The sequence below is a fragment of the Lolium perenne genome, chromosome 3 (assembly GCF_019359855.2).
Source record: "Lolium perenne isolate Kyuss_39 chromosome 3, Kyuss_2.0, whole genome shotgun sequence".
NCBI classification, from domain to species: Eukaryota; Viridiplantae; Streptophyta; class Magnoliopsida; order Poales; family Poaceae; genus Lolium; species Lolium perenne.
In genome coordinates, this window is record NC_067246.2 from 80700241 (window position 1) to 80723805 (window position 23565).

At 42.1% G+C, this 23565-nt stretch overlaps 1 protein-coding gene across 1 annotated transcript in view; it reads right to left on the reverse strand.

Annotated features, from left to right (window-relative positions):
• Positions 1 to 1099: 1099 nt before the first annotated feature.
• LOC127339449 (uncharacterized mitochondrial protein AtMg00810-like) overlaps positions 1100 to 23565 on the reverse strand; it is a 56428-nt gene continuing 33962 nt past the window's right edge. Inside the window, exon 2 of the mRNA XM_051365304.1 lies at positions 1100 to 1219. Coding sequence (XP_051221264.1) covers positions 1100 to 1219 — 120 coding nt within the window. The remainder of the gene's footprint in view (positions 1220 to 23565) is intronic.

The following is a 23565-nucleotide window of genomic DNA, read 5'->3' on the forward strand; positions in this document are numbered from 1 at the left end:
TATGTGACAATTTTAACATCTTACCTACTTTGAGCCCCTGTACTAAGAGATTTCTAAACTAAACTTGCTCAACTCTTTGCACCTCATCCAAGACCTCATCAAGGTGAACACATTTGGTGTTGACCAACCTGACTAATTCATTTTCAAATTCTTATAAACGGCATGCCAAATGGCAACATTGAATCAGATTCTAGATCACCTCACTTTTGATTTTCACCAAACCAATTCCAAATTTCAAACCAAGGCCATCAAGAGGTGCCAAATATTAATTGAATCACACCCAACAAAAAGTTTGGCAAAATTCAAATTTAATATTCATGCGGCCATTCTGTCGAACACTTGGTGGGCATGAATCTGGTTTGATCATACATGCTATAATCCAATGGATTTGAGCCTAAACCATCCATGCCTATGTCACCACACACTCCTCCTACTCCCCTCTGGACCATGCCATGCTTTTTCCCTACTGTTCAAAGGAGAAATTGACCAAACCTTGCATATGTCATGTACCATGCCACTCCTCCATGCCATCCCTCTCTCCACTCACCTTTGGTTGACCTCACCATGTCCTTAAGCTTGCCCTCACTTCCCTGCACCTGCTCATGCTCACTATTGGCTAAGGAGAGCCCTGCACAACTCAGCATAGGACATGCCCAGGGATGCCAGGACGCGCCAGAGCGTGCACAGACATGCCCCTGGACACGTCAGTGCACAACATCGCCCCGTTAACCTCGACCTCACCTTGCCTTCAGCGCTCGCCAGCAGCTTCGCCACGATGCCAGCAATCGCCCAGACATGCTCACCTACCCTCTCGACGACTGTAGCCCTCGCCACCGTCGACGAGACCCGCCGCACCCGTGATAGGCATCATCGTCTCCCGAGCCATCCCGTCTCCCTCCTGCTGCGCAGTGACGCTCGCAAGGACAGTCAGGCCACGCTACACCGTCCCCTGCCCTCGCCAATGCCTTTGCGCCGCTGTAGCATCGTCGACGACGACGACCCGCCCGTGAGCCGCAGCACCTCGACCACCCTATAAAAGGAGGCCTCCCCCTTGCTGTTTCTTCACGCCATTCTTCTTCCCTCTCCTCACTGAGCCCCCTCAAGCAAGCCCACTGCCCAGTTCCACCCATAGCGCGCCAATCGACCGCCAGAGTCCGCCGGAGTAGGAGCTGAAGGTGTCGTCGATTTCGTCCACCTCAGGAGCTGCAGCGACCACCATCTGCTTCACCATCGTCGACAACGTCCAGCTGCGTCAACACCGACCCTCGCCGGAGCCCAGGTGAGCCGCCGACCCCCTAGCCTCGCCGCCAGAAGTGTTGTGTCTCGTCGGAGACGACGACGCACCTCACCCGTTCGATCTGGATCTAATCCTACGGCCTCCCCGCGCGCGTACCGATTCAGGTGTTATAACCCACTGACAGGCAGGACCCATTGTCAGGCGGCCCGCGTGTGCGAGACGCACTGCTGGGCCGGCCTTCTCCCTTTCTCTCTCGCTGGCCCGTTTAGTTTCCCGCCAAATCCCACCTGTTTGAATTTCGTTTATCTGTTTAAACCAAATTTTAATACTGGTGCTTGATTCAAAATTTAATAGAACAAAATCTAGTGACCCAAATTTGATGAATTTTATATTTCTGGAAAGCTTATGAAATTCTCTATCAAACCCACTGGTCTTAACCCTTGTTTCATTGTAGATCACTTGCACTAAAAATAACAAGGCATTAGGTTTTCATATTTCAAACAATTATTAAAAATCAACCATAATGAATTTTGAGGTGATTCCACCTCTCATAATTCACATTTCAAAAACTCTATTTGATTATGCAAAAATATGACATGGTTGTTTCATATGATCATGGGCTAGATTCAAATAGTGGCTATGTAGTCATTTCTAGCTCATTTAAAGTATTTCAAAAATAGTAATTTAAATCTATGAGATGTAGCATCTCATTTATATCACCATTCCAAGTAATTCAATGTGAGGTGATGACATTAGTCTTCATGACCTCATATGTTACTACTTGAGAATATTAAATCATTTTCCAAAGTAGTATTTAAATTGTATGAGATGTATTATCTCATTTAAATCATTTTCCCAAATGGTAAATATGAAGTGTTGACTTTGGTCAACACGATCTCATACTTATTATTTGAGGATATTAAACCTTAGTAATTTTCAATGAGAGGAAATTATTTCTCAAAGGAAATAAATAGAAACCCTAATAAATATTTCAATGAGAGGAAATTATTTTTCTTAAAAGAAACCAAAGCCAACCACCATGCTAATAATGTTGTGATGCTAGATTAGCTTGTGTGATCCCTTTGAGTGTAAATCTAGTACTTAAGTATTTGTTTGGTGATTGTTACCTCGTATCCGTTTATAGACGCTAGTACCAAAGGCAACGAGGAGGAGGAGGTCTTCTACGAAGAAGAAAACTTTGATCACTGTACCAATCAAGGTAAGCTATTACCAATACAAGATATTACTATGAGCAAGCTCTACTAGAGCAAGCCACCTTTTGCAATCTTCTTTTGTTTAAGGATTTACCCATGCCCCAGTTTTAGTGGTAGTTTGCGAGTACTTTAAAAGTACTCACGGCTTTGTCCCTGGCTATTCAAATTGCCAGACTATGAAGAGGAGAACCAGTACCAGGAGGATGGATTGCAGGACGTCTATGATAACTAGGACTACCTCCTGACGTCAACCGTTTCGTGTGGAACAGATGGACCGCTACTACGTTTCTTCCGCTACATGTTTTGTAATTGATCACTAGATCAACTGTTGTTGTAAGACTGGATCATGTGATCCCTTGTTTTAAGATGATTATGGTTTGTAATGGATGATGTTCTGTGATATCAACTGTTATGTCTCGCAAAAACAATATTCCTGGGATTGCGATGTATGGCATAACAGGCATCTGGAATTAAAAATCCGGGTGTTGACACATGCTCTACTGGGACGACCCGCGTATGCCAGGTTTATGGCGGTACCACATTACACATACTTGTTGTGGAGACTCCCTGGACCTAAAGGTCCAATTACAGTAAAAGGCAGTTTCGCGCTAGCGGATAAGTGCGACAAGGATTTTCATCGACTGTCAGAAACTTTCGGGATGCAAGCAGAGTATATGGCATCAAGGCTAACAACTGATTATGACGTGTTGCCTGACGGAGGGAGGCCGCTAAAGGATCCAACCTTTGACACCACCAAAAACTCAAAGGAAGTGCAGATCCACCCGACAGACCCCAATAAGACGACAGCTATCGCAACAAATATGGATCTCGCATAGGAAAGCGCGCTCGTCGAGTTCCTCTATGAGCGCTGGGAAATCTTCGCATGTGTCCAGCAGACATGCCAGGAGTACCCATGGAACTTGCGGAGCATCCTCTTAACTTGGATCGAATGGCTAGACCAATCAAACAACCTTTGCGGCGTTTTTCGGAACCAAACCGCAAAGCTATGCTGTTAGAAATTAATCGACTCAGAGAAGCTGGATTTATCAAAGAGTTACACATAGAGGCCACGTGGGTAGCTAACCCAGTGCTGGTCCCGAAGAAAAACACAGATGTCCTTCGCATGTGCGTCGAATTCACGTGTCTCAATAAACATTGTCCAAAGGATTACTTCCCCCTCCCAAGGATTGATCAAATTATCGACTCCACGGCCGGCTGTGAACGTCTTTCCTTCCTGGACGCATACTCTGGTTACAACCAGATCCGATTAAAAGAAGAAGATGAGGTCAAAACAGCTTTTATAACACCCTATGGCGTGTTCTGCTATAGAACAATGCCTTTCGGGTTAAAAAATGCGGGAGCAACATATCAGCGGATGATGCAGAAGTGCCTGGCCACACAGATTGGCAAGAACGTTCAAGTGTACATTGACGATGTTGTCATAACAACAAAGAAGGGGTCAACCTTGATCGAGGATCTCAAGGAAACTTTCGACAATCTCAATAAATTCTGCCTGAACCCGACGAAATACTCTTTTGGTGTTCCTGCGGGAGAACTTCTCGGGTTTCTGGTGTCAGCAAGAGGAATCGAGGCTAACCCGGAGAAAATTCAAGCCATCGTGACGATGCGGAAGCCAACAAAGTTAAAGGAAATACAACAGCTAACTGGGCGAGTTGCAGCTTTAAGCAGATTCGTCGCCAGGCTGGGAGAAAAGGCGTTGCCGTTCTACGCCTTGATCAAGCATGGAGGAAAGTTCGAGTGGAACAAAGAAGCAGATAGAGCTTAGCGCACAATCTCGACACCACCAATATTGGTGGCGCCCAAGGAAACAGAACCTCTCCTGTTATATATCGCAGCCACGCCTCAGGTGGTCAGTACAGTACTGGTGGTTGAAAGAGAAGAAGAAGGAAATCTCCATGGAGTCCAGCGGCCGGTGTACTTCATCAGTGAAGTTCTATCGCCTTCAAAACAGCGGTACCCGCAGTACCAAAAATTAGCATATGGAGTGTTGACAACCGCAAGAAAACTGCGACACTATTCTCGGCACATCCCATAATAGTGGTCAACGAGGCGCCTTTGTCCAATATATTAAACAACCCGGAAGCTACGGGTCGTGTCTCCCTTTGGGGAATAGAGCTTTCCCCTCGGGACATCACGGATGAGAAAAGAAAAGCAATAAAGTCACAGATCTTACCAGACTTCGTCGCAGAGTGGATGGAGCTACAAATTACAGGACCCCCAGATTTGTCGAGAACCTGGACTATGAACTTCGACGGTTCCAAAAGGCTAGAACGAGCTGGAGCAGGCGTGATATTAGTGTCACCTCAAGGAGATAAGTTGAAATATGTGCTGCGAATGACGTTTCCCAATGCGTCTAACAATGAGGAGGAGTATGAAGCACTCATCCATGGGATGAAGATGGCAAAAGCCTGCGGTGCAACCCGGTTAAAAATCTTCGGTGACTCCCAACTCGTGGCTCAACAGGTGATGAACCAGTGCGACGCGGTCAATGACAGCATGATAGCATACAAGGAGGTATACAATGAACTCGAGAAACTCTTTGATGGATGCGAGGTAAATCACATCAGTAGACTGTGGTGACCCAGCATACCACTGCATGGTGTAGTACACAAGTCGTTGACATAACACAAGTGAAACACCGTTCCACTCATATTACATCCCTCAGAGTGGTACAACAGAAACATATGCGAGTCCAAGGTATGTCTATAGAGGGATACACAAGCTGTTTACAGAAGATCAACACAGCCTCCTACTTTACAGTGAGGTAAAACTTCAAATAAAGCTCCAGAAGAACGACTCGTAATCTAACTTATTGTTAACTTAAACTTCAGAGCTACTAGGCTTGCTATAGAAATCTAGCTACTTAGGTGCTAGGATTAGGGAAATGTTCCCTTCTATTACTAGTCTAAGTTTCCACTCTAGTTGCTGCAGCAGTTGATGTCATTGACTTCTTTGCTTGGATTCTTCATCTTGTTGCAGTTGACTCCTTTGTCTTCGAGTTCCACGGTAGTTTATCCTCCAGTGCCTCCATAGCTAAGTAAGGGATTTAAGAGTGGGATGAGTACGAGCGTATTCAGCAAGTTCATATTAGGAAATAGGTGTATCATGCACTAGCTACAACCATAGACCAGAAAGTCATAGGCGTATGCAAGTTTTCATAAACATTTCTTAAAAAGGTTTATTTTATTCTGAAAACTATGCCCGTCAGTCTTCACAGGTTGACCAGAACTTCATGGAGTTCCTTTCCTGCCGCGTTCGCAGTTTCCTTCCCGGAACAAGGAGTGACAGCCACAATTTGATACACTCTGCAGAGGTGCGTTACTTTTCCCAGAAGAGATCCCATCCTTTTTGCCATCTGCAGGGACTTGCCCCCGTTCACACTTCCTTTGGTGTGAGGCCAGGTATGAAAATCCAAGCCCACACCGCCTTCTCCGCGACCCTGCAAACCCACCCTTTTGTCCACCCGTACACCCCCGGTAGACGTCTCCCGATCATACGGCTTTACCCACGGTGTACTTTGGACAATCCATCATAGACGGTAGAGCCAGTCATCCACACGGATGGGGATTTAAAAGGCCATCCCAACCTACGGCAGTGCCTCCAGCACCCCGCAGCTCTAACCAGTCCGTTGGCGTGCAGGAGGGAAAAGATACAGCTGGCTTCCCCAGAGCCATTATAGATCTTATGGTTAACACGGTATGTACGGCGCTAGAATCACTGGACGGAATTGGTAATTAATCCTAGGTTAATAAACCCATGCAATGGAACCTCCACCATATCAACACATACCATGGCTCCATTGCCCACCACATAGTCATATTCATAATTGTAAAATAATATTTTGCTTTTCAATGCATGAGTGATAAGTATAGTACTTTGCATATAGTTTGATAAAAATAATCAAATGACATGAGCAAGCGATGAACTTGCCTTTCTTGACTGCAAGATTATGCAGGCAAAAGCTTCGATACGTGAGAACTCCAAATTCTGAAATACCATCATTGTCCGATAAGGACAATGTTTAAAGAATTGGCAAAGATGCTATAATGCATAGTATGAGATGCAATCATCCCGAGCGTAACCTAACCTCGATGATTTAGGATGGATGAGTTGTAAAGATTTCTTTGCGGAGTGTTTCACTTTTAAGATGATTCTCAAACAAGGTTCTTATTAGGGTGTGGTTGTATTAATATCATAAGCAAGTAATATGATGCAACATAACAAGCATATACACAAAGGATAGTAGTGGAATAAAATGTAAAGAATAGTTGTCAATTTTAAGTTCTACAGGACATGGTTGATGATTACTTATATTATACTTCAAAAGAATAAATTTTGAAGAACATGTTGATGTCTACGGGTTCTTCTATTCTTGTAGACAGTGTTGGGCCTCCAAGAGCAGAGGTTTGTAGAACAGCAGCAAGTTTCCCTTAAGTGGATCACCCAAGGTTTATCGAACTCAGGGAGGAAGAGGTCAAAGATATCCCTCTCAAGCAACCCTGCAATCACCATACAAGAAGTCTCTTGTGTCCCCAACACACCTAATACACTTGTCAGATGTATAGGTGCACTAGTTCGGCGAAGAGATAGTGAAATACAAGTGGTATGAATGAATATGAGCAGTAGTAACGGCGCCAGAAAAGTGCTTGCTGGCGTGCAGTTGATGGTAGTAATATTGCAGGAAGTAAACAAGCAGTAAAACAGTAAACAAGCGATGATTGCAGTATTTGGAAACAAGGCCTAGGGATCATACTTTCACTAGTGGACACTCTCAACATTAATCACATAACATAATAAATAGATAAATGCTATACTCTACACTCTCTTGTTGGATGATTGATGGCGTGTAACTCACACGTTCGTTGGGAACCCCAAGAGGAAGGTATGATGCGCACAGCAGCAAGTTTTCCCTCAGAAAGAAACCAAGGTTTATCGAACCAGGAGGAGCCAAGAAGCACGTTGAAGGTTGATGGCGGCGGGATGTAGTGCGGCGCAACACCAGGGATTCCGGCGCCAACGTGGAACCTGCACAACACAACCAAAGTACTTTGTCCCAACGAAACAGTGAGTTGTCAATCTCACCGGCTTGCTGTAACAAAGGATTAACCGTATTGTGTGGAAGATGATTGTTTGCAGAAAACAGTAGAATAGTATTGCAGTAGATTGAATTTCAGTAAAGAGAATTGGACCAGGGTCCACAGTTCACTAGAGGTGTCTCTCCCATAAGACAAACAGCATGTTGGGTGAACAAATTACAGTTGGGCAATTGACAAATAAAGAGGGCATGACCATGCACATACATATCATGATGAGTATAGTGAGATTTAATTGGGCATTACGACAAAGTACATAGACCGCCATCCAACTGCATCTATGCCTAAAAAGTCCACCTTCAGGTTATCATCCGAACCCCTTCCAGTATTAAGTTGCAAAGCAACAGACAATTGCATTAAGTATGGTGCGTAATGTAATCAACAACTACATCCTTAGACATAGCATCAATGTTTTATCCCTAGTGGCAACAGCACAACACAACCTTAGAACTTTGTCACTTGTCCTGTGTCAATGCGGGCATGAACCCACTATCGAGCATAAATACTCCCTCTTGGAGTTACAAGCATCTACTTGGCCAGAGCATCTACTAGTAACGGAGAGCATGCAAGATCATAAACAACACATAGATATAACTTTGATAATCAACATAACAAGTATTCTCTATTCATCGGATCCCAACAAACGCAACATATAGAATTACAGATAGATGATCTTGATCATGTTAGGTGATACGTCTCCAACGTATCTATAATTTCCGATGTTCCATGCTTGTTTTATGACAATACCAACATGTTTTGTTCACACTTTATATCATTTTCATGCATTTTCCGGAACTAACCTATTAACAAGATGCCACGGTGCCGGTTCTGTTTTCTGCAGTTTTTGGTTCCAGAAAGGCTGTTCGGGCAATATTCTCGGAATTGGACGAAATCAACGCCAAACCTCCTATTTTTCCCGGAAGCGTCCAGAACACCGAAGAAGAGTCGGAGAGGGGCCAGGGGCCACCACACCACATGGCGGCGCGGGCCAGGCCTAGGCCGCGCCGGCCTAGGGTGTGGCGCCCTGTGTGCCCCCTGCGCGCCGCCTCTTCGCCTATAAAAGCCCTTTCGACCTAAAAACGCAGTACCAATTGACGAAACTCCAGAAAGACTCCGGGCGCCGCCACCGTCGCGAAACTCCAATTCGGGGACAGAACTCTCTGTTCCGGCACCCTGCCGGACGGGGAATTGCCCCCGGAGCCATCTCCACCGCCGTCTTCACCGCCATCTTCACCGCCATCGCTGCCTCCATGATGAGGAGGGAGTAATCCACCCCTGAGGCTGAGGGCTCCGCTGTAGCTATGTGGTTCATCTCTCTCCCATATACCTCAATACAATAATCTCATGAGCTGCTTTACATGATTGAGATTCATATGAGTTTTGTATCACAATTTATCTATGTGCTACTCTAGCAAAGTTATTAAAGTAGTTCTATTCCTCCTGCACATGTGTAAAGGTGACAGTGTGTGCACCGTGTTAGTACTTGGTTTATGCTATGATCATGATCTCTTGTAGATTGCGAAGTTAACTATTGCTATGATAATATTGATGTGATCTATTCCTCCTACATATGCATGAAGGTGACAGTGTGCATGCTATGTTAGTACTTGGTTTAGTCTTTTGATCTATCTTACACTAAAGGTTACTAAAATATGAGCATTATTGTGGAGCTTGTTAACTCCGGCATTGAGGGTTCGTGTAATCCTACGCAATGTGTTCATTATCCAACAAGAGTGTAGAGTATGCATTTATCTATTCTGTTATGTGATCAATGTTGAGAGTGTCCACTAGTGAAAGTGTAATCCCTAGGCCTTGTTCCTAAATACTGCTATCGCTGCTTGTTTCTTGTTTCTTTGCGTTACTACTGCTGCAATACTACCACCATCAACTACACGCCAGCAAGCTATTTTCTGGCACCGTTGCTACTGCTCATACTTATTCATACCACCTGTATTTCACTATCTCTTCGCCGAACTAGTGCACCTATTAGGTGTGTTGGGGACACAAGAGACTTCTTGCTTTGTGGTTGCAGGGTTGCATGAGAGGGATATCTTTGACCTCTTCCTCCCTGAGTTCGATAAACCTTGGGTGATCCACTTAAGGGAAAACTTGCTGCTGTTCTACAAACCTCTGCTCTTGGAGGCCCAACACTGTCTACAGGAAAAGGAGGGGGAAGTAGACATCAAGCACTTTTCTGGCGCCGTTGCCGGGGAGGAAAGGTAAAAGGTACTCACACTTCGGACCTCGGCTACCAAGCTATTTTCCGTCGTTGTAAGTACTCAAAGCTATTTCCTTTAGATCCTGCAATTGCATCTTTTTGTTTCTTGTTTACACTAGTAAGGCATAATGGAAAACATCTGTGAGCTCTTTGTACTATTTCCTGAGTCAAGACATGAATGGTTTAATGCGAAAATTAAAAAACCCATGGAACATATTAGCATGAATACTTTGAATACCATTGTTGCTAATGATATGGAAAATTCTAAGCTTGGGGAAGCTGGTTTTGATGAGCATGATCTTTTTAGTCCCCCAAGCATTGAGGAGAAAATTTACTTTGATGATACTTTACCTCCTATTTATGATGATTATAATGATAGTAGTCTTTTGGTTCCGCCTACTATGGAGAGTAATTTTTATGATGATAATACTATGCCTCCTACACTTGATGAGAATAATAATGATAGCTACTTTGTTGAATTTGCTCCCGCGATTACTAATAAAATTGATTATGCTTATGTGGAGAGTAATTATTTTATGCATGAGACTCATGATAAGAATGCTTTATGTGATAGTTATATTGTTGAGTTTGCTCATGAAGCTACTGAAAGTTATTATGAGAGAGGAAAATATGGTTGTGGAAATTTTCATATTACTAAAACACCTCTCTATGTGCTGAAATTTTTGAAGCTATACTTGTTTTATCTTCCTATGCTTGTTACTTTGCTCTTCATGAACTTGTTTATTTACAAGATTCCTATGCATAGGAAGCATGTTAGACTTAAATGTGTTTTGAATTTGCCTCTGGATGCTCTCTTTCGCTTCAACTACTATTTCTTATGAGTGCATCATTAAAACTGCTGAGCCCATCTTAATGGCTATAAAGGAAAGAACTTCTTGGGAGATAACCCATGTGCTATTTTGCTACAGTACTTTGTTTTATATTTGTGTCTTGGAAGTTGTTTACTACTGTAGCAACCTCTCCTTATCTTAGTTTTGTGTTTTGTTGTGCCAAGTTAAGCCGTTGATAGAAAAGTAAGTACTAGATTTGGATTACTGCACAGTTCCAGATTTCTTTGCTGTCACGAATCTGGGTCCACCTCCCTGTAGGTAGCTCAGAAAATTAAGCCAATTTACGTGCATGATCCTCAGATATGTACGCAACTTTCATTCAATTTGAGCATTTTCATCTGAGCAAGTCTGGTGCCATTTTAAAATTCGTCAATACGAACTGTTCTGTTTTGACAGATTCTGCCTTTTATTTCGCATTGCCTCTTTTGCTATGTTGGATGAATTTCTTTGATCCATTAATGTCCAGTAGCATTATGCAATGTCCAGAAGTGTTAAGAATGATTGTGTCACCTCTGAACATGTGAGTTTTTGATTATGCACTAACCCTCTAATGAGTTTGTTTCGAGTTTGGTGTGGAGGAAGTTTTCAAGGGTCAAGAGAGGAGGATGATATATTATGATCAAGGAGAGTGAAAGCTCTAAGCTTGGGGATGCCCCGGTGGTTCACCCCTGCATATATCAAGAAGACTCAAGCGTCTAAGCTTGGGGATGCCCAAGGCATCCCCTTCTTCATCGACAACATTATCAGGTTCCTCCCCTGAAACTATATTTTTATTCCATCACATCTTATGTGCTTTTTCTTGGAGCGTCGGTTTGTTCTTGTTTTTGTTTGTGTTTGAATAAATTGGATTACATCATGCTTGTGTGGGAGAGAGACACGCTCCGCTGTTGCATATGAACACATGTGTTCTTAGCTCATAGTATTCATGGCGAAGTTTCTCCTTCGTTAAATTGTTATATGGTTGGAATTGGAAAATGATACATGTAGTAATTGCTATTAATGTCTTGGGTAATGTGATACTTGGCAATTGTTGTGCTCATGTTTAAGCTCTTGCATCATATGCTTTGCACCCATTAATGAAGAAATACATAGAGCATGCTAAAATTTGGTTTGCATATTTGGTTTCTCTAAGGTCTAGATAATTTCTAGTATTGAGTTTGAACAACAAGGAAGACGGTGTAGAGTCTTATAATGTTTTCAATATGTCTTTTATGTGAGTTTTGTTGCACCGGTTCATCCTTGTGTTTGTTTCAAATAACCTTGCTAGCCTAAACCTTGTATCGAGAGGGAATACTTCTCATGCATCCAAATCCTTGAGCCAAACAACACTATGCCATTTGTGTCCACCATACCTACCTACTACATGGTATTTTCCGCCATTCCAAAGTAAATTGCTTGAGTGCTACCTTTAAAATTCCATCATTCACCTTTGCAATATATAGCTCATGGGACAAATAGCTTAAAAACTATTGTGGTATTGAATATGTAATTATGCACTTTATCTCTTAATAAGTTGCTTGTTGTGCGATAACCATGTTCACTGGGGACGCCATCAACTATTCTTTGTTGAATTTCATGTGAGTTGCTATGCATGTCCGTCTTGTCTGAAGTAAGAGAGATCTACCACCTTATGGTTAAGCATGCATATTGTTAGAGAAGAACATTGGGCCGCTAACTAAAGCCATGATCCATGGTGGAAGTTTCAGTTTTGGACATATATCCTCAATCTCAAATGAGAAAATTATTAATTGTTGTTACATGCTTAAGCATAAAAGAGGAGTCCATTATCTGTTGTCTATGTTGTCCCGGTATGGATGTCTAAGTTGAAGAATAATCAATAGCGAGAAATCCAATGCGAGCTTTCTCCTTAGACCTTTGTACAGGCGGCATAGAGGTACCCCTTTGTGACACTTGGTAAAAACAATGCATTGTGATGATCCGGTAGTCCAAGCTAATTAGGACAAGGTGCGGGCACTATTAGTACACTATGCATGAGGCTTGCAACTTATAAGATATAATTTACATGATGCATATGCTTTATTACTACCGTTGACAAAATTGTTTCATGTTTTCAAAATCAAAGCTCTAGCACAAATATAGCAATCGATGCTTTTCCTCTATGGAGGACCATTCTTTTACTTTCAATGTTGAGTCAGTTCACCTATTTCTCTCCACCTCAAGAAGCAAACACTTGTGTGAACTGTGCATTGATTCCTACATACTTGCTTATTGTACTTATTATATTACTCTATGTTGACACTATCCATGAGATATACATGTTACAAGCTGAAAGCAACCGCTGAAACTTAATCTTCCATTGTGTTGCTTCAATGTCTCTACTATGAATTTATTGCTTTATGAGTAACTCTTATGCAAGACTTATTGATGCTTGTCTCGAAAGTACTATTCATGAAAAGTCTTTGCTATATGATTCACTTGTTTACTCATTGCATTTACATTGTTTCGAATCGCTGCATTCATCTCATATGCTTTACAATGGTATGATTAAGATTATGTTGGTAGCATGTCACCTCAGAAATTATCTTTTATCGTTTACCTACTCGAGGACGAGTAGGAACTAAGCTTGGGGATGCTGATATGTCTCCAACGTATCTATAATTTCCGATGTTCCATGCTTGTTTTATGACAATACCAACATGTTTTGTTCACACTTTATATCATTTTCATGCATTTTCCGGAACTAACCTATTAACAAGATGCCACAGTGCCAGTTCCTGTTTTCTGCTGTTTTTGGTTCCAGAAAGGCTGTTCGGGCAATATTCTCGGAATTGGACGAAATCAACGCCAAACCTCCTATTTTTCCCGGAAGCGTCCAGAACACCGAAGAAGAGTCGGAGAGGGGCCAGGGGGCCACCACACCACATGGTGGCACGGGCCAGGCCTAGGCCGCGCCGGCCTAGGGTGTGGCGCCCCCAGGTGCCCCCCTGCGCCGCCTCTTCGCCTATAAAAGCCCTTTCGACCTAAAAACGTAGTACCAATTGACGAAACTCCAGAAAGACTCCAGGGGCGCCGCCACCGTCGCGAAACTCCAATTCGGGGGACAGAACTCTCTGTTCCGGCACCCTGCCGGACGGGGAATTGCCCCCGGAGCCATCTCCACCGCCGTCTTCACCGCCATCTTCACCGCCATCGCTGCCTCCATGATGAGGAGGGAGTAATCCACCCCTGAGGCTGAGGGCTCCGCTGTAGCTATGTGGTTCATCTCTCTCCCATATACCTCAATACAATAATCTCATGAGCTGCTTTACATGATTGAGATTCATATGAGTTTTGTATCACAATTTATCTATGTGCTACTCTAGCAAAGTTATTAAAGTAGTTCTATTCCTCCTGCACGTGTGTAAAGGTGACAGTGTGTGCACCGTGTTAGTACTTGGTTTATGCTATGATCATGATCTCTTGTAGATTGCGAAGTTAACTATTGCTATGATAATATTGATGTGATCTATTCCTCCTACATATGCATGAAGGTGACAGTGTGCATGCTATGCTAGTACTTGGTTTAGTCTTTTGATCTATCTTACACTAAAGGTTACTAAAATATGAGCATTATTGTGGAGCTTGTTAACTCCGGCATTGAGGGTTCGTGTAATCCTACGCAATGTGTTCATTATCCAACAAGAGTGTAGAGTATGCATTTATCTATTCTGTTATGTGATCAATGTTGAGAGTGTCCACTAGTGAAAGTGTAATCCCTAGGCCTTGTTCCTAAATACTGCTATCGCTGCTTGTTTACTGTTTTACTGCGTTACTACTGCTGCAATACTACCACCATCAACTACACGCCAGCAAGCTATTTTCTGGCACCGTTGCTACTGCTCATACTTATTCATACCACCTGTATTTCACTATCTCTTCGCCGAACTAGTGCACCTATTAGGTGTGTTGGGGACACAAGAGACTTCTTGCTTTGTGGTTGCATGGTTGCATGAGAGGGATATCTTTGACCTCTTCCTCCCTGAGTTCGATAAACCTTGGGTGATCCACTTAAGGGAAAACTTGCTGCTGTTCTACAAACCTCTGCTCTTGGAGGCCCAACACTGTCTACAGGAAAAGGAGGGGGAAGTAGACATCATTAGGCAGCTCACAAGATCCGACAATGATAGCACAATGGGGAGAAGACAACCATCTAGCTACTGCTATGGACCCATAGTCCAGGGGTAGACTACTCACACATCACACCGGAGGCGACCATGGCGGCGTAGAGTCCTCCGGGAGATGATTCCCCTCTCCGGCAGGGTGCCGGAGGCGATCTCCTGGATCCCCCGAGATGGGATCGGCGTTGGCGGCGTCTCTGGAAGGTTTTCCGTATCGTGGCTCTCGGTACTGGGGGTTTCGTCACGGAGGCTTTAAGTAGGCGGAAGGGTAGGTCAAGAGGCGGCACGAGGGGCCCAGACCATAGGCCGGCGCGGCCAGGGGGGGGGGCCGCGCCGCCCTAGGGTTTGGGCACCCCGTGGCCCCACTTCGTTTCGTCTTCGGACTTCTGGAAGCTTCGTGGCAAAATAGGCCCCTGGGCGTTGATTTCGTCCAATTCCGAGAATATTTCCTTACTAGGATTTCTGAAACCAAAAACAGCAGACAAAGAATCGGCACTTCGGCATCTTGTTAATAGGTTAGTTCCAGAAAATGCACGAATATGACATAAAGTGTGCATAAAACATGTAGATAACATCAATAATGTGGCATGGAACATAAGAAATTATCGATACGTCGGAGACGTATCAGCATCCCCAAGCTTAGTTCTGCTCGTCCCGAGCAGGTAAAACGATAACACAGATAATTTCTGGAGTGACATGCCATCATAACCTTGATCATACTATTTGTAAAGCATATGTAGTGAATGCAGCGATCAAAACAATGTATATGACATGAGTAAACAAGTGAATCATATAGCAAAGACTTTTCATGAATAGCACTTCAAGACAAGCATCAATAAGTCTTGCATAAGAGTTAACTCATAAAGCAATAATTCAAAGTAAAGGCATTGAAGCAACACAAAGGAAGATTAAGTTTCAGCGGTTGCTTTCAACTTGTAACATGTATATCTCATGGATAATTGTCAACATAGAGTAGTATAATAAGTGCAATATGCAAGTATGTAGGAATCAATGCACAGTTCACACAAGTGTTTGCTTCTTGAGGTGGAGAGAGATAGGTGAACTGACTCAACAATAAAAGTAAAAGAATGGTCCTCCATAGAGGAAAAGCATCGATTGCTATATTTGTGCTAGAGCTTTGATTTTGAAAACATGAAACAATTTTGTCAACGGTAGTAATAAAGCATATGTATCATGTAAATTATATCTTATAAGTTGCAAGCCTCATGCATAGTATACTAATAGTGCCCGCACCTTGTCCTAATTAGCTTGGACTACCGGATCATCACAATGCACATGTTTTAACCAAGTGTCACAAAGGGGTACCTCTATGCCGCCTGTACAAAGGTCTAAGGAGAAAGCTCGCATTGGATTTCTCGCTATTGATTATTCTCAACTTAGACATCCATACCGGGACAACATAGACAACAGATAATGGACTCCTCTTTTATGCATAAGCATGTAACAACAATTAATAATTCTTCTCATATGAGATTGAGGATATTTGTCCAAAACTGAAACTTCCACCATGGATCATGGCTTTAGTTAGCGGCCCAATGTTCTTCTCTAACAATATGCATGCTTAACCATAAGGTGGTAGATCTCTCTTACTTCAGACAAGACGGACATGCATAGCAACTCACATGAAATTCAACAAAGAGTAGTTGATGGCGTCCCCAGTGAACATGGTTATCGCACAACAAGCAACTTAATAAGAGATAAAGTGCATAATTACATATTCAATACCACAATAGTTTTTAAGCTATTTGTCCCATGAGCTATATATTGCAAAGGTGAATGATGGAATTTTAAAGGTAGCACTCAAGCAATTTACTTTGGAATGGCGGAAAATACCATGTAGTAGGTAGGTATGGTGGACACAAATGGCATAGTGGTTGGCTCAAGTATTTTGGATGCATGAGAAGTATTCCCTCTCGATACAAGGTTTAGGCTAGCAAGGTTATTTGAAACAAACACAAGGATGAACCGGTGCAGCAAAACTCACATAAAAGACATATTGTAAACATTATAAGACTCTACACCGTCTTCCTTGTTGTTCAAACTCAATACTAGAAATTATCTAGACCTTAGAGAGACCAATTATGCAAACCAAATTTTAGCAAGCTCTATGTATTTCTTCATTAATGGGTGCAAAGTATATGATGCAAGAGCTTAAACATGAGCACAACAATTGCCAAGTATCACATTACCCAAGACATTAATAGCAATTACTACATGTATCATTTTCCAATTCCAACCATATAACAATTTAACGAAGGAGAAACTTCGCCATGAATACTATGAGTAGAAACCAAGGACATACTTGTCCATATGCTACAGCGGAGCGTGTCTCTCTCCCATAAAGTGAATGCTAGGATCCATTTTATTCAAACAAAACAAAAAACAAAAACAAACCGACGCTCCAAGCAAAGCACATAAGATGTGATGGAATAAAAATATAGTTTCAGGGGAGGAACCTGATAATGTTGTCGATGAAGAAGGGGATGCCTTGGGCATCCCCAAGCTTAGACGCTTGAGTCTTCTTAGAATATGCAGGGGTGAACCGCCGGGGCATCCCCAAGCTTAGAGCTTTCACTCTCCTTGATCATGTTGCATCATACTCCTCTCTTGATCCTTGAAAACTTCCTCCACACCAAACTCGAAACAACTCATTAGAGGGTTAGTGCACAATAAAAATTAACATATTCAGAGGTGACACAATCATTCTTAACACTTCTGGACATTGCATAAAGCTACTGGACATTAATGGATCAAAGAAATTCATCCAATATAGCAAAAGAGGCAATGCGAAATAAAAGGCAGAATCTGTCAAAACAGAACAGTTCGTATTGACGAATTTTATTAGGCCACCAGACTTGCTCAAATGAAAATGCTCAAATTGAATGAAAGTTGCGTACATATCTGAGGATCATGCACGTAAATTGGCTTAATTTTCTGAGCTACCTACAGGGAGGTTGACCCAGATTCGTGACAGCAAAGAAATCTGGAACTGCGCAGTAATCCAAATCTAGTACTTACTTTTCTATCAACGGCTTAACTTGGCACAACAAAACACAAAACTAAGATAAGGAGAGGTTGCTACAGTAGTAAACAACTTCCAAGACACAAAATAAAAACAAAGTACTGTAGGTAAAAACATGGGTTATCTCCCAAGAAGTTCTTTCTTTATAGCCATTAAGATGGGCTCAGCAGTTTTGATGATGCACTCGCAAGAAATAGTATTTGAAGCAAAAGAGAGCTTCAAGAGGCAAATTCAAAACACATTTAAGTCTAACATACTTCCTATGCATAGGAATCTTGTAAATAAACAAGTTCATGAGGAGCAAAGTAACAAGCATAGGAAGATAAAACAAGTGTAGCTTCAAAAATTTCAGCATATAGAGAGGTGTTTTAGTAACATGAAAATTTCCACAACCATATTTTCCTCTCTCATAATAACTTTCAGTAGTAACATGAGCAAACTCAACAATATAACTATCACATAAAGCATTCTTATCATGAGTCTCATGCATAAAATTATTACTCTCCACATAGGCATAATCAATTTTATTAGTTGTAGTGGGAGCAAATTCAACAAAGTAGCTATCATTATTATTCTCAACATCAAATATAGGAGGCATATTGTAATCATAATCATATTTATCCTCCATAACAGGTGGTATTAAAAGACCAATATCATTATCATAAATAGGAGGCAAAGTATCATCAAAGTAAATTTTCTCCTCGATGCTTGGGGGAATAAAAAGATCATGAAAACCAGCTTCCCCAAGCTTAGAACTTTCTATATTATTATCAACAATGGTGTTCAAAGCGTTCATACTAATATTACTACCAGCATGCAAATAAGATTCCATAGGTTTTTTAATTTTCGCATCAAACAATCCATGTTTTAAATCAGGAAATAGAATAAGAAGATCATTCTTGTCCATTATGCCAAACTAGTGTAATAAAAACATGCATGATATTATAAAGTAAAACAAGTAACTAATTTTTTTTGTATTTTGATTTAGTGCAGCAAACAAAGTAGTAAATAAAACTAAGCAAGACAAAAACAAAGTAAAGAGATTGAGAAGTGGAGACTCCCCTTGCAGCGTGTCTTGATCTCCCCGGCAACGGCGCCAGAAATTTAGCTTGATGGCGTGTAACTCACACGTTCGTTGGGAACCCCAAGAGGAAGGTATGATGCGCACAGCAGCAAGTTTTCCCTCAGAAAGAAACCAAGGTTTATCGAACCAGGAGGAGCCAAGAAGCACGTTGAAGGTTGATGGCGGCGGGATGTAGTGCGGCGCAACACCAGGGATTCCGGCGCCAACGTGGAACCTGCACAACACAACCAAAGTACTTTGTCCCAACGAAACAGTGAGGTTGTCAATCTCACCGGCTTGCTGTAACAAAGGATTAACCGTATTGTGTGGAAGATGATTGTTTGCAGAAAACAGTAGAACAGTATTGCAATAGATTGAATTTCAGTAAAGAGAATTGGACCGGGGTCCACAGTTCACTAGAGGTGTCTCTCCCATAAGACAAACAGCATGTTGGGTGAACAAATTACAGTTGGGCAATTGACAAATAAAGAGGGCATGACCATGCACATACATATCATGATGAGTATAGTGAGATTTAATTGGGCATTACGACAAAGTACATAGACCGCCATCCAACTGCATCTATGCCTAAAAAGTCCACCTTCAGGTTATCATCCGAACCCCTTCCAGTATTAAGTTGCAAAGCAACAGACAATTGCATTAAGTATGGTGCGTAATGTAATCAACAACTACATCCTTAGACATAGCATCAATGTTTTATCCCTAGTGGCAACAGCACAACACAACATTAGAACTTTCTGTCACTGTCCCAGGTGTCAATGCAGGCATGAACCCACTATCGAGCATAAATACTCCCTCTTGGAGTTACAAGCATCTACTTGGCCAGAGCATCTACTAGTAACGGAGAGCATGCAAGATCATAAACAACACATAGATATAACTTTGATAATCAACATAACAAGTATTCTCTATTCATCGGATCCCAACAAACGCAACATATAGAATTACAGATAGATGATCTTGATCATGTTAGGCAGCTCACAAGATCCGACAATGATAGCACAATGGGGAGAAGACAACCATCTAGCTACTGCTATGGACCCATAGTCCAGGGGTAGACTACTCACACATCACACCGGAGGCGACCATGGCGGCGTAGAGTCCTCCGGGAGATGATTCCCCTCTCCGGCAGGGTGCCGGAGGCGATCTCCTGGATCCCCCGAGATGGGATCGGCGTTGGCGGCGTCTCTGGAAGGTTTTCCGTATCGTGGCTCTCGGTACTGGGGGTTTCATCACGGAGGCTTTAAGTAGGCGGAAGGGTAGGTCAAGAGGCGGCACGAGGGGCCCAGACCATAGGCCGGCGCGGCCAGGGGGGCCGCGCCGCCCTAGGGTTTGGGCACCCCGTGGCCCCACTTCGTTTCGTCTTCGGACTTCTGGAAGCTTCGTGGCAAAATAGGCCCCTGGGCGTTGATTTCGTCCAATTCCGAGAATATTTCCTTACTAGGATTTCTGAAACCAAAAACAGCAGAAAACAGCAACTGGCACTTCGGCATCTTGTTAATAGGTTAGTTCCAGAAAATGCACGAATATGACATAAAGTGTGCATAAAACATGTAGATAACATCAATAATGTGGCATGGAACATAAGAAATTATCGATACGTCGGAGACGTATCAATGATGAACACCACTAATTTTGTAGGATTACACAAACCCTCAATGCCGGAGTTAACAAGCTCCACAATATTCGATATTCATGTTTAAATAACCTTAGAGTGCACGATAGATCAACACAACTAAACCAAGTACTAGCATAGCATGCACACTGTCACCATCACACTATGAAGGAGGCATAGATCACATCAATACTATCATAGCAATAGTTAACTTCATAATCTACAAGAGATCACAATCATAACCTACGCCAAGTACTACACGATGCACACGCTGTCACCATTACACCGTGCAGGAGGAATAGACTACTTTAATAACATCACTAGAGTAGCACATAGATGAATAGTGATACAAAACACATTGCAATCATAAAGGGATATAAATAAGCACTTCACTATGCTATTCATAACAGTGAATAAGTATTCTGTGAAATATAGCCTAAGAGACCCACACGGTGCACACACTGTCACCTTTACACACGTGGGACAAGGAGTCTCCGGAGATCACATAAGTAAAATCCACTTGACTAGCATAATGACATCTAGATTACAAGCATCATCATATGAATCTCAATCATGTAAAGCAGCTCATGAGATTATTGTATTGAAGTACATAGGAGAGAGATTAACCACATAGCTACCGGTACAGCCCTTAGCCTCGATGGAGAACTACTCCCTCCTCATGGGAGACAGCAGCGTTGATGAAGATGGCGGTGGTGTCGATAGAGGAGCCTTCCGGGGGCACTTCCCCGTCCCGGCGGCGTGCCGGAACAGAGACTCCTGTCCCCCAGATCTTGGCTTCGCGATGGCGGCGGCTCTGGAAGGTTTCTCGTACCGTGGCTTTTTCGTCAATCCATTAGTTCCGGAAAATGCATAAAAACGATATAAAGTGTGAACAAAACTTGTAGGTATTGTCATAAAACTAGCATGGAACATAAGAAATTATAGATACGTTTAAGACGTATCAAGCATCCCCAAGCTTAGTTCCTACTCGCCCTCGAGTAGGTAAACGATAACAAGGATAATTTCTTAAGTGACATGCTACCAACATAATCTTGATCAACATTATTGTAAAGCATATGAGATGAATGCAGCGATTCAAAGCAATGATGAAGACAATGAGTAAACAAATGAATCATATAGCAAAGACTTTTCATGAATAATACTTTCAAGACAAGCATCAATAAGTCTTGCATAAGAGTTAACTCATAAAGCAATAAATTCTTAGTAAAGGCATTGAAGCAACACAAAGGATGATTAAGTTTCAGCAATTGCTTTCAACTTGTAACATGTATATCTCATGGATAGTTGTCAACATAAAGCAATATAACAAGTGCAATAACTAAACATGTAAGAATCAATGCACACAGTTGACACAAGTGTTTGCTTCTAAGATAGAAAGAAGTGGGTAAACTGACTCAACATAAAGTAGAAGAATGGCCCTTCGCAGAGGGAAGCAGGGATTAAATCATCTGCTAGAGCTTTTTAAGTTTTGAAATCATATAGAGAGTATAAAAGTAAAGTTTTGTGAGGTGTTTGTTGTTGTCAACGAATGGTAGCGGGTACTCTAACTACCTTATCAACCAGACTTTCAAGAGCGGCTCCCATGAAGGACGTTATCTCTACCAGCAAGGTAGATCATCCCTCTTCTCTTTTGTTTACACATGTACTTTAGTTTAGTTTTTTTTATTTTATTTATGGATGACACTCCTCCCAACCTTTTGCTTACACAAGCCATGGCTAACCGAATCCTCGGGTGCCTTCCAACAATCACATACCATGAAGGAGTGTCTATTTGCAAAATTAAGTTGCTTACTGATAGATCAGAGCAAAACATGTGAAGAGAATTATTAATGCAAGTTGTAATTAATTGGGGCTGGGAACCCCATTGCCAGCTCTTTTTGCAATATTGGATAAGCGGATGAAGCCACTAGTCCATTGTGAAAGTCTGTCAGAAGTAAATGACAAGATCGAAAGATAAAACACCACATACTTCCTCATGAGCTATAAAACATTGACACAAATAAGAGATAATAGCTTTTGAATTGTTTAAAGGTAGCACATGAAGTATTTGCTTGGAATGGCAGAGAAATACCATGTGGTAGGTAGGTATGGTGGACACAAATGGCATGGTTTTTGGCTCAAGGATTTGGATGCACGAGAAGAATTCCTCTCAATACAAGGCTAGGCTAGCAAGGTTGTTTGAAGCAAACTCAAGTATAAAACGGTGCAGCAAGACTCACATATGAACATATTGTAAGCATTATAAGACTTTACATCGTCTTCCTTGTTGTTCAAACACCTTAACCAGAAAATATCTAGACTCTAGAGAACAATCATGCAAACCAAATTTTAACAAGCTCTATGTAGTTCTTCATTAATAGGTGCAAAGTACATGATGCAAGAGCTTAAACATGATCTATATGAGCACAACAATTGCCAAGTATCAAATTATTCAAGACATTATAGCATCTACCACATGCAGCATTTTCTGTTTCCAACCATATAACAATTAACGAAGCAGTTTCAACCTTCGCCATGAAAATTAAAAGCTAAGAACACATGTGTTCATATGAACCAGCGGAGCGTGTCTCTCTCCCACACAAGCATTTATTCAAACAAAAACAGAAACAAAAACAAACAGACGCTCCAAGTAAAGTACATAAGATGTGACCGAATAAAAATATAGTTTCAAGAGAAGGAACCAGATAATTTTGTCGATGAAGAAGGGGATGCCTTGGGCATCCCCAAGCTTAGACGCTTGAGTCTTGTTGAAATATGCAGGGATGAACCACCGGGGCATCCCCAAGCTTAGACTTTTCACTCTTCTTGATCGTAGTATATCATCCTCCTCTCTTGACCCTTGAAAACTTCCTCCACACCAAACTCAGAACAAACTCATTAGAGGGTTAGTGCATAATCAAAATTCACATGTTCAGAGGTGACACAATCATTCTTAACACTTCTGGACATTGCACAAAGCTACTGGAAGTCAATGGAACAAAGAAATCCATCCAACACAGCAAAAGAGGCAATGCGAAATAAAAGGCAGAATCTGTCAAAACAGAACAGTC